At 35.5% G+C, this 13,102-nt stretch overlaps 1 protein-coding gene across 12 annotated transcripts in view; it reads left to right on the top strand.

Moving 5' to 3' along the window:
• KCNK2 (potassium two pore domain channel subfamily K member 2) overlaps positions 1-13,102 on the top strand; it is a 199,432-nt gene that overhangs the window by 102,381 nt on the left and 83,949 nt on the right. For all 12 annotated transcript variants that reach the window (XM_077902113.1, XM_077902110.1, XM_077902116.1 and 9 more), the window contains one exon: positions 5,587-5,704. In XM_077902113.1, coding sequence (XP_077758239.1) covers positions 5,587-5,704 — 118 coding nt within the window. The remainder of the gene's footprint in view (positions 1-5,586; positions 5,705-13,102) is intronic.

Here is a 13,102-nt window from a genome sequence, read left to right as displayed (position 1 = left end):
TAGGTGATAGTGGTGGTGATGTATAACCAGAAGGTTAAGAATGAGATAAATAACGATAGCCTTTGGCAACAGTACTCATATGTTACTGCATATAATTGATAGATGATGATTATTTATGTGGTATAACAATTAATAGTAATGATATCCACCACTGTATCTTCTCAAAGTTCTTCAGCAATGAGAGCATCATTTATTATTTTGCTTTTCTCATTACACATTCTTCAAGTCTTTCAAAATAATCTTGCTTACATACTTCAAGTGTTCAGATGTGATGTTGTGAATATGTGATTTGATTCTTTTCCTAAAGACTAGTTTCCTCTCAGGATGAAACTGGGTTCCCCCACAAGGAAATAATGGCAAAAAGAGAGAGAAAGAGAGAGAGAGAGAGAGAGTTGTATAATTATTCATTACAGAAATTTGGCAAGATAATACTTCTCTTCCTCTTTAAGCAAGTGTGTAATAGTACAGATGTCAGTTTAATTATAACTGGACTTGGCTATTATATCAATTTATTGGAAGTAGTGTTCTTTTCCAAATGAGAAAAAAATGAAATCAATCTTAAATACCCAGTTATAAGAACTTGCCAGGCCCAGTCAGAAGAGCATGTGATTCTTGATCAGGTCATGAGTTCAAGCTCCAGGTTGAGTATGGAGATTACTTAAATAAGTAAATAAAACTAAAAAAGTTGTCATTGAGCCAGTTACACATATATCATTGATGTAACTCAGCTAGGTACTAATACCTAATACCTGCAGTTCAAAATTTTTACATCACTTAAAACCTTCAAATTATTAATGTGACTTTTAGAATTATAGGTATGAAAATATACTTTTAAATGAAATCATGATTATGGTATTAACAGAGAAGGAATGTATGGAAGGCATTCAGAACATTCTGTATTGTTTTGATGAACATGAACATCTGAGCATCTGAGTAAAGGGGGAAAAAAGCAAAACCAGAACTTCTGGTATCACTTGTATTTTAAAATCTATGATATAGCCTATTTTTAAAACAATGTATTCACATCTTCCCTGGGGTTATTTAATTTTTGACACATTTTCCTTCAATGACAAAATAACTAGTCAAGAACTTTCTAACACATGAAAAAGTTGTTCCTAGGCATTGGACTCATGGAAACATTTTCATGATTGTCAGTGATTGCTTTGCATTCCAAGGCTAGTTTCGTACAATTACAAATAAGTGTGTTTTATCGGTGTTTGGTGTAAGAGATTAATATAGTTCCAAAATGCCAAATGACATTGAGACAACCTGTTACAACTCAAGAATGCACAAAATCACAGTAGAACTCTGTGAACTTCTGTTCTAAAGACATCACTGTCATGGAAACTGAGATTTTTCATCATTACTTTTATGACTAATTACCTTTATCATCTCAATGTGTGCAAAGCTCTTAGAGCTCTATTTCTGAAGTTTCAGTTTATACTCTTGACTAGAAGCATGTATTCAACTTATTTTTCTTGATGTACATTCTATGATTGTCTATATACTGAAGATCAAAATTAAATGTGAGTCCAAACAAGAGTATTTTATACAATCTCTATTATAGATTTTAAGTTTGGAAGCCCTCTTTAATCAGTACTTCAACTAATCATAGATTAGGATTAAATTCATAGGTCCAAATTTCCTTTAATCTAAACAATTCAACATATTTGTAGGTTGTCAACATGACTTGATTGTTTGCAAAAGTGACCTTTTATGGAAAAGTGAATTTTTATTGCTGATGAAGTTTTACTCTAGTCACATAATATGGCACATGCAGAAACAGTTCTAAAGAAGGCATTTGTTATGTGCTTTGATAGCCTGAGTTGATGTTGAAATCAGAGACTTTTAGATCTATACCAGTACTGGGCAACCAGTTTCCTGTGGATATAGACCAAGAGATCTTGTACAAAAATATAAAATAAATTCAAAAGAATAATCCAAATAAAGAACCTTGTGATAGACTCATTCGCATAGTGATCTGACATATTCCCAGTTCCATCTCAAGCCTCTGTTGCAATAATCACAGCTCTGTGGTAACTATTTACAAACCGTACATTAGGTCTACATTTGCTTCTTTTGCATTTAAATAATTTGTGGATGTTATCTAAGTGTCTGGGTAATGTTGCACCTCATCATTGGCAACAAAGAAATTGGGTAAAATAATGGTGCTGACCATGTAAGCTGTTTTGTCAATTTCTGGAAAAATTAGCTTGCTTCTAGTCAGTAAAATAATTAATTGTATTTAATGGGGTGGAGTCTAAAGACATGCCTTATCTTCTCTTGTTTACAACTATATCACCCATTTTTAAAAAATATACTTGGGATATATTTATGATGTATCTAAATCCACCATCCTTTTCCTTGATTATTTTACTGGAAGCATTAGTTTTCCTGGGAGTTACAAAGGTAGAGATTATGAGCCTATGCTTTCAATGTTTATATGCACATCCCTTCTGTTTATTGCTATCTGAAAATATTTCCAAAAACATTTTTAGATTTTTAAGTTTTATTTATAAGTCCTTTTATTTGCTTGTTCTTGTAGTTATTTAATTAAATGCCATTTTCATGCCAATAGTATATTTAATGATAAAACACTAAAAACATTGAGGATTTCATGTCACAAAAATACAAAGAAGTTTTATTTTTTAATTTTTATTTTTTATTATTTTTATTTAACATTGCTGTGGAAATACTGATGAATGTAATAAGGGATGAAAGGTAACAAAACATAACTTTTGGAAGATACAGAGGTAAATTGCCATTATTTGTAAGCTGTAAGTTGCTTACTTTGGTTCTCAAGGTAGAAAGCAAAATCAAACAAAAAATTTTCAGTATACAGCAGTGGTTCTCAAAATGTCATCTCAAGACCCTTTCAGAGGTCTGTTTTACTAAAAATGCTAAGATGATTTTGCCTTTTCCAATTCCCTTGTCTCATGAGTTTATAGTGGAGTTTTTGAAGGCTATGTGATGTGCTCTCCAGTGGGTTAAATGCAGAAGCATGTATTAGAATCTGTTTTCTATTAACCCAGAAATATAAGATATTTATAAAATTACAAAACAGTACCTCTCTTCTCACTAAATATTTTTTGAATTTAGAAAACATAGTTATCTTCATAAAAGCAGGTTGCTTATATTAACATATAATGGCCGCCTTGTTATTTTTACATGAATTAATCAAAACATCTTGAAAATTAGAAATTCTAGTAAATATAGTAAATATCAATAGTTATAACTCACATATAAAAAGCTCTTTGATGTCTTCAATAATTTTTGAGACTGTAAAGTGGTTTTGAGATAAAAAGTTTGAGAGTTGCTTGTGCAGAGAATGGGCAGGATATATTTGTGTATACAGCAGCAATAACCAGTTATAATTCAAAATGGGAAAAAGTAAAATGCCTAAGAATGACCTAACAGACCTGTGTGAAGCATGAAAAAGTACTCTATTTCAGGATATTAATGGACTCAATAAATGGAGATTCATACCATGATCTGTGATAGGAAGTTTCACTATTATAATAGTGTTCAGTTTCCTTATTTAACTTATGAATTTCACATGTATCCAAATAATGGAAATAGGTTAAACCTGTGGAAATGAAAATGTCTGTAAAATTTAACTAAATGATTGTAAAGTTAATGTAAGAATAATAGATTAGTAACTACAAAAATATTTTTAAAAGAAAGTCAGGGAGGCCTGCCTTATCTATATTTAAATTATAATAGAAAGGTGAAAAAAATCAAATATCTCAAAAGTAGCTTTATTGTGTGTTGTGTACATATATGCATATATATCTATATTTGTGTGCATTTAATATATAATAAAGGAAGCATTATTGTTTAACTTCACTCACAATAAAGGGTTTATAAATATAAACAATTCTTATCAATTCACTAAAGATAAAATATTAATATTAGAGGGAGGTAATAGCATTGCTAAGCATTTGTAAATTGTTAGGGGGCAACTGTAAATTGTAACAACCTTCCTGGATAACTACCTGATACTGTAAATCAAGTTCATTAAAATATTCATAATCTTTACTGTGACAAATTTATTTCTAGCAATATCTCAATGAAATATTCAGAAATGAAAAAACATTTATACATAAATATGTTCACAGCAGCACTTTTCATAAGAAATTTTAGAATAGCATATATGTCTACATATCTGGCAATGATTAAGTAAAATGGTAATGACAAAGAAAAACTATACGTAAAAAAACACTGAGTAAAAATAGAGAATACATATCATATATTTCATAGATCCAACCATGTAAAAATTATAGCAAAAAACCAGGGGTAGGTACCCTAACATGTTCACAGTGGTTTTCTCTGGATTCTGGAATTATAAATAATTTTTATTATCTTTGTTAATGCCTTTCTGTATTTTCCTAAATTTTTTTTACAATAAATATACGTTATTGTTAATTTTTTTTTTTAAAAAAGCATTACCGTTCAATTAACTTTACACAGAACTATTGAAGTTTTAATTTCTAGGGTGAAAGAAATCAGACAACTGAAATTTTATATTGCATTTCAGTTCTGGATTACATGCTCTTTTCCATAACTTCCTGGGGTAGTGCCTTCCATTTTCACAGTGTAGTTTTTGTTTGTTTGCCAGTAAACCTTAAACAAGTCACTTTACCTTTCTCTTCATCTTGCTTATCAAAAGAAGCTCCTTCCAATTTTAAAATCTGGAAATTAAATGATAAAGTTTTCTAAAACTATACGCAGAAACATCTTTTCCTACAATCTGTGTGTTTCTCTTTTACTACACAATTTTCTCCTATATTCTCTTCTATGTTTTGTGCTTCTGCATTTCCCCATCCCTTGCTCAGGATCTATGATTGAAGGGATTATAATGTTATCTTTCTGTCTGTCTCTCTAAACTACTCAAAGTGGCATCCAGATCCTACAGTCCCTATATGAATGTTGTTGAGTGATTGTCATCTATGGACCTTTGGTGATATTTTGGTGATGCTATATTTTAATAGAATTTATAAAAAGTCTGCAGAGATTCTAAGAATCTAGATAAACATAGACTAAGTGAAGTGTGATAGCGAATTGCTGTTGCCTTTCCTTCTCATCTTAACCTGTTTTGTTGGACCTTATTGATAAATACGCTGTACAGTCATATACAACCCAGGCTTGCCTGCATATGCTTAACATTCAAAATGATGAGCACTTTGAAAATAGTTGCTTTTTGATGAAGCTGTTATGTATTATTTAAATCTTAAGTTTGCAATCTGATATTTTAACTCTGTGGTACTTACTAAAAAACATGGCTGTATGTAGTAGTTAATTCAAGTAAGTCACTGAATATATTAATGGATGAGATACGGGTGCATATTGGTACAGTATGATGTGCTCCATACAGATCTATTCACTTGATATCAAATACAATTTTCTTATCATTTAATTTATTACATTCTTTAGAATAAAGTCTTAATCTATATTGTATACTTCAAATGGGAAAGCAAGCTTTAGAATTGATTCTCTTTGTCTAATTCATCAACTGGGTGAAATATACACTGTTTGATGCCTCCATGTGATTCATGTGTACTGATAAATTTCTTTTTAAACTTGCAGCAAATAGTGGCAGCAATAAATGCAGGGATTATACCTTTAGGAAACACCTCCAATCAAATCAGTCACTGGGATTTGGGAAGTTCCTTCTTCTTTGCTGGGACTGTTATAACAACTATAGGTAGGAGACAACTTATTTTGTTTTTTAATTTTGGTACAGCTTGTGAGCTAAACTTCATGTTTGCATTTTGCTTTTACAGTTGGTCAAATTGGTCTATGGAAGGTAGAAAAGTAGATTTTAGTAAATTGATTTGGAAAAGAGGGTTTAAAGGTTTGAACAAAGGAATGATGGAAATGAATTAGTTATTGTACTGGAATACTACGTTAAGTTTAAGATGTATATGAACCCAGGGAGCAGCACATTTGAGTCATTTGACTAATGGATAGTAATGTCAAGAAATGGCTTGAAATAATGGTTTTGGGGAGGGCAAGTAGTTTCAAATTTCCCTGCATCTTTGATTTTTTTAGTGTAGAAAAAAAAGTTTTGAGTACAGTTTTGACATTCTTTTCATGAAGCTCTTATTTGATATCACCTTTTTCAGTTTGTAAATTTTAACTCTACATTTCAGCAGACTGTTTCTGTTCTTATATGCTAGTCTGTTATGATTACTTTAGGGCTTTTAAAATATATATTGTTTTTGCAATAGCACAAACGTATAAAAATTAACAATGAAATAGGAAAATTACAAAAAGAATTAAAGTTAAAACCCTTGCTGTTTGCCTCCTATTTATATTGTCTGTTATAATGTTAAAAAGGACCACATAATGGAACATGGTCTCTTTTTGGGTTGACTGTGCATATGCTCAGCACCTTCTAGGAAGCAGAATGGGTATATATGGATGACTTTTCTTCTGGTATTTAGGCATTCAGTGCCCAAGAAATATCCAGAAGCTATAAATACAGACCCATAGTGAAAACCACACTTGCCATGCTTTGGGGATTGGGAAGGGTTACAGCTGTCTTATTTCATGAAAGGAGGTGGGTTTAAAGCATAATTTTCAAAAAAGGGAAGGAAATGACTCATCTCAGTTATGAAGGAATTTTCAGTGGAAGAAGAATTCTTCCCTTCTACATAAGCTTGTGATGAGATTTCCCATCATGGGCCTGATTTCGGGTTGTGAATTATGATTCTAAATGTTTTCATTTTCTTATGTGATACCATTGATAAATTATGGAGTAGATAAGGTTTCAACTCAGTACTTTATATTGAACTCCTAAGTAAGAGGACATGGACAGTGTATAGATGAACTCCTGCTTAAAATTTTCCTTTGAAAATTGAGTTTGTAGAGTCCTGTCATTATCCGAAACTACTGTAATGCCTCTTTGTACCCGATCACTTGCCAGTGAAATAAATACCTGAGCATGTTGATTTTTGCCTTTGTTAAGAGGTCAAGGAGCTATATTTACTCTTCCATTTCCACCAGCTAGGTCAAAAGTTGTGTGGCTGTGAAAACCTGGAAGAATGGCAACCTTGATTTCTAACCATAATGACAGGTTAACTTTGGAGCTTAGACGTCTTGGACCATTTCTACTATGGAAATAACTGTTTATTGTGTAAACTACTTAGAGTCTAGAAGAGGGAGAAAAAAAACAACCTCACAGACTGAGTGAGAATGGTTTGTTTCTGCCCCATGAAAACTCAAAAGTCCAAGTTCTAACTCATTATGACCACCAGTAAATCATTCTGCAAGAGACTTAGTCATTATACTGACTTATAGTTGCATCATATGTTTGTAAACAGTCTCATTTTTTGAATCCCAAATTCAGTAAGTTTTGCAGACATATACTTCAACACATGAAAAAAATAAACCATTATTACCAGCCTTACCCCAAATTATAGCCATTAAGCACAGGAGCTGATTATTCCGGTTGTTTAGGTAGCTGCCCAACAGCCCAAATCCCCTGCTGTTCTCTCAGACTTCAGTCTTAGGTGGATTAAGTCATTCTAGGTCACCCACATCTCCTCCACGGTCTTTTACTCCTAGGTCAAAATTATCTCCTCTGACCTTAGACGAGACTATGGTCTAGGGTAGGATAAAAATGTTGGCCTATTTCATCCGTGTCCATTTGACAAGTAAACCATCACTCAGCAAAACTCAAAGTATAATTATTAATCTTCATAGTGATAATAATGTGAGCTTTGAAGTGGTTTTTAGCAATCACAGAAATTGTAACCTCTAGCACTAGCCCTATTGCATTAGTCATTTTAAAAAAAAGGTTTGAGACAGTTTGGGAGGATAAATTGTAGTGGCTTTTATGGGGTGCCTGGTACAGGCAGTGCTTCACAGAGCTGCGTTAGCTGCAGCTGTTCAAGATTCGTCTATTCAGTGTTCTCAATTTCTCTAAGAAGCCACAGGGACTCTTACTATGCATTGGAAATATGCCTGAGGGAAGTTCAATCAAACAAAACAGATTATTAAAACCTAAGGCCTGGGGCAGCCCGGGTGGCTTAGCGGTTTAGCGCTGCCTTGGCCCAGGGTGTGATCCTGGAGACCCAGGATCGAGTCCCACGTCGGGCTCCCTGCATGGAGCCCGCTTCTCCCTCTGCCTGTGCCTCTGCCTTTCTCTCTCTCTCTCTCTGTTTCTCATGAATAAATAAATAAAATCTTAAAAAAAAACCCTAAGGCCTAATTGTAGAGAATCTCTTCATATATACCTACATACTTTTCCCAAAAATCATATACTTCCAAACCCTGCACAAATTCCATTCCACAGCTGCAGACTAAAATCCAATCTTGACTGTACTCATTCCCTCAGGCCTCACTTCCAGTCCATCAATCAGTTCTGTTGGCTCTGACTTTAAAGTACATCCATAATGTAACTACTACTCACCATCCAAACCATCCCCATTTTAGTCCAAGGCAGCATTGTCTCAGTGTCAGCATCCTTGCAGAAAGAAGCCTTCTGCTAAGAGCATTTCTGTGCTTTCAAACTCAGAGCAAACACTGTACTTCTCCCTGTCTCACCTAGTAAGATGCACATTCTATGAGGTTAGGGTTTGAGTCTTTTCTGTATCTCTGGTGGTTGACCTATAGTGGGTGCTTAACAATTGGAATTAATAACAAATACACATTCTAAATGGTATAAACTATGGCTTGTTGTAAATTACATAACACTAAATTGATAGCTATTACACTATGTTCTTAGCGCTTTCAACAGATTTTAGTGTCAGCTTGTTTGCTAGTTCGCTCCTTTATGTATTCAGCAAATAATACAGCACTGTCACTCTGTTACTATAAAGATGAAAGATCCATTACTTGAGCCTAAGTTGCCCACAGACCAGTCAGAGAGGGCAATGGACAAATAGTCATTTATAATGTATGGTGCCACATACATTAAGAGTATTTAATATATATATGAACTACACTTTAGGTAGATAATGGGATTTAGGTAGATAAGTGGATGGGTAAGGAAGCAACAGTATTTTCCTTTTCTTGGTAAATGTTGTCCTAGTTGCGACCTGAAAGAGAATTAAGAGGTTTCCAGGTGAATGAAGGCGGAAAGGGAACATTCTAGGCATTGGGAGTTTGTGTGGGAGAGATTAGGGCTAAGGAACATTATGTTCTGTTTGGGAATTGCAAGGTATCTAGAATAGTTGTTTTTAGTTGAAGGGATTCATCCTCAGGACCATGTAAATCGGTAAGTCACTATAAGTGGCTCCTGTTGGATCAGTGCTATTTCTGCCACTGCCAGGATATAAAGGACACAGTCGCTGCTTACAGTCCAATTTGGGAGATTAAATGTACACTTATGAAATAACTGAAGAATAAAAGAAATAAGTCTGTGTAAGTAAATGTTATGTGGAACCGTGGTTTAAACAATGGTTTAAGAATTAAGAAAAAGGAAGGTAAGTACGTGTGGGCTGGAACTGGGAGGGGAAGCTTAATTAGAGAAGTTGGATTTGATCTATGCTTCGAAGAAAATGTTTTGGTTTAGATTGTTGGAGGGGGAAAGGGCCTCTAAGTCTGTGACATGGCTAAGCAATACAAAGGTATGAGCTTGGTTTATTTTGAGGATAGAAAAGTGAGTATTTGAGTAGACTACAGGGGTTGTTTAAAGAGTAGTGGGAAATATTGAGTGATTCAGATGGGAAGGATACAGTTGAATAGAATGTGATGTTTGAGACTTGCTGTAATAAGATAGAACATGGGTTGGTTTGGGGTCTAGCTGTTGTTGGAAAGTGAAGTGACAGGTTAAAAGTGACATTAGAAGATGCATCTGTCAAGAAGAGGATAGGAGGAGATGGATGGTGGAGATAGCAATTAGGAGCCCATCCCAGACACCCATGGAAGGGGAATAGGAAGGTTGACTGGGATGGTTGAAGTTGATGCTTCAAGAAGAGAGGAAGACAAAATGCTAAAGTAATTCCATGTGAAACTCAGCACCGTAGTGACTAGTACAAGTTGAATATTGAAATGAATATTTAAGCAGCAGGCTTGCAACTCATTGACAGTGCTCTTTTCTCCTGAAGAGAAAAGAGTTAACAAATGGCCAAGATTTCCTACTTTGTGTCCTTTTTGGAAGCTTCCTTTTAGTAGCCCCGTTCCCCAACTTTTGCTTATTTATTCTTTAAATCAGACAGATTAGGAATGCAAGGTGGATGGGCTCCCTCCTGAAGCTCTCATTAGGGCTGGAGAGACCAGCGATCAATCAGGACATTTAAAAAAACAGCACCATTACAGATGACAATAAATGCTACCCAAGAAGTTCATGTGTGGTGATAGAGAGTAGTTAGGGGAGCCAGAGCAGGAAGGAGATGTTTGAAGACTGATTTAAGAGCTCTCTGAGCAGGTGACATTGAAGCTGAAATGTGAAGCATGAGGAAAGATCAGCTAGATAGAGAAGAGTGTAAAGATGCATTCAGGCAGAGGACCAGCAATGGCAGAGATCCCGAGTGGGACAGATGTGAGCATATTTGAAGAATACAGATGAGTCCTTGTGGCAGGACCTGGAGGAAGAAGCAAGGTTAGCAAGATTAAGAGGAGGCAGGAAAAAAAAAAAAAAAAGAGGAGGCAGGGCATGTGGGACTGGATAAGTCATGGCAACATTCTGAATTATTGGGAAGCCCCTGAAAGATTTAAGCACAAGAGAGGGATGATGTGACTCAACTGCCATTTGTAAGGCATGAGAGAAAGCAAGAAGACCAGTGAGAAGGTTATCCTGTTGAGGCATCTGGGTGGCTCAGTCCATTGAGCATCTGACTCTTGATTTCAGCCCAGGTCATGATCTCAGGGTCTTGAGATCAAGCCCTGCATTGGCTTCATGCTCAGCGGGGAGCCTGCTTAAAATTCTTTCTCTCCCTCTCCCTCTGCCCCTCCCTCTTCTCCCCCTCTCTCTAAAATAAATAAATCTTCAGAAAAAAAAACAACAAAGAAGGTCATCCCATTAATCCCTATGAGCGAAGACGAAGCCTTGAACTAAGGAGGTGGCAATGAGGAGGGTAAATCATGTCCACCTTTTACCCTCCTCACTGCCACTTTGACAGATACAGGATTTAAAAAAGAAATTTTACTGGTAGACCTATACTTATCCCTGAGCATAGTGCCAAAGGGGGACTATTTGTGTCTTGTATTTTAAATTATTTTAAAGCCAATAAGAAATCACTTATACTCTAGAACAAGCTGTTGGCAAAAATGATATAATGGGCAAGTGTATTCTATTTTGAGTTCAGTTTAAAGATCAGAATAAAATGTCAGATGATTTTATTACCTGAAGGCATTAAAATATAATGAAATTTTCCCCAGTGGAAAGTAAAGTAGAATGCCAGGACCAGGATTTGCCCAAGCTTATCACTCAGTCATGATCTCTGAGCATCAGAATGCAGATAACAAGGGCACCATTATAGTCTCTAGCAACCGTGAGATCCCAAAGCATCATGCTGGGAATTATGGAAGACATTTCCTTGGAGTAGCGGTTCTCCTATTTACAAAGGACTCTTGTTTTCTACCACTTGAGTGTAGGTATTGAAATCAATGATGTAGCATCCATGTTTATTTTTCCTGTATTTCGAACCAGCCACCAGAACCTTCGATTTGCTTTTACCTACACTGAATTGCTAAAACTGTTATGGCAATGCTCACCGATTTACTGCAAACCCACATTTTGCCTGTTTAACATAAATGCTTAATTGATTAGAAAAAGAACAACACTAAACAACCACCACCAGAAAAGGAAAAAAAAATGAAAAGTTTAGAGTAACTGTCAAAAGCAGTTCCAAATAACAGAAAAGTTAATATTGGAAAGGCAGAGGATATATTGAAAACTGTGAAGCCTTATGCATGTCTATTTTTTTTTAAGATTTTATTTGTTTACTCATAAGGGACACAGAGAGATAGGCAGAGGGAGAAGCAGGCTCCCTGCGCGTGAGCTTGATGCAGGACTTGCTTCAAAGATCCCTGAGCCCAAGGCAGACGCTCAACCACTGAGCCACCCAGGAGCCCCAACCTTATGCATGTCTTGAGCAGGGAATCTACCATTTCTGTTGGATATGGCAGGAAACTATAATTTAAAGAGTGAGGGAAAAAGTTGTAAGACTATTTTCTGTCCAATGTTGTGATTTCATGAAGCTACTATCAGAACTTGGAAATGAATAGACTTGAAACAGTGGTGTAGAATTTGACAGAGAGCATTCTCCAAGGGGATGATGCTATTGCAGCTTTGGATGTTGGGTGTTATCTTATTAATTTAGTACGCTCATGATTCTGTGGCATTTCACTAGTCTGTTGGCTATTCTCAGAGAATTGCAGACTGGATTTTGGACCCCCATTTTTTTTTAAGAGAATGAGGGTGGGGGGAGGGATTACAAACAGAGAGAAAGGGAGAAAGAATCTTAAGCAAATTCCCCGCTGAGTGCAAAGCCCCATGTGGGGCTCAGTCTCCCAATCCTTGATTTCACAATTCTGAGATCATAACCTGTGCAGGAAATTAAGAGTCAGACGCTCAACTGCTTAATCGACTGAGCCACCCGGGTGCCCCTAGAAACCCATTTTAAAGGAAAGTTGAACTGATTTCAGGCAGCTTAAAATGCAGAGAATCTTGGAAAGTGACTTCCAGCACTGACCCTACGATCTACTTGTGTTTTCTTTACGCCAGTTTGTTAAAGTGGATGATTATTTTTTCCAAGTAATAGTGGTACAGTTGAATTCTGGTGTGGTTGAAATACAGACATTGAAATTAAGAAATTGTTTTGGGTATTTGATTCCATTTCTCTTCCCATCCACCTAAATTAATGAAAATAAAGCCTATCTCAGGGTATTAACATATGTTCCTGCCATTTGAAATCTTCACATGAGTTTATTTATTTTCTAAGTTAACATGCATTTCTCAGAGAATATGTCTTATGAATGGTAGTTTGCAGAGTGCAAAATTACATTTGATAGGCAATAAAGCAGGATTATTGCATAAATATATTAAAGACTCCACAGCAGTAATGAAATAGCCATCCTTTCTGCATATGTATGCTACATCAGTCACAAGTAAGTTCAATTCAGAGCCCCCAGTTGTCAGAATCCTGTGCTG

This window comes from Canis aureus, chromosome 6 (genome assembly GCF_053574225.1).
Source record: "Canis aureus isolate CA01 chromosome 6, VMU_Caureus_v.1.0, whole genome shotgun sequence".
Classification (NCBI taxonomy): Eukaryota; Metazoa; Chordata; class Mammalia; order Carnivora; family Canidae; genus Canis; species Canis aureus.
The sequence above is the reverse complement of the archived record's forward strand: the minus strand, read 5'-3'. Positions and strand labels throughout refer to the sequence as shown.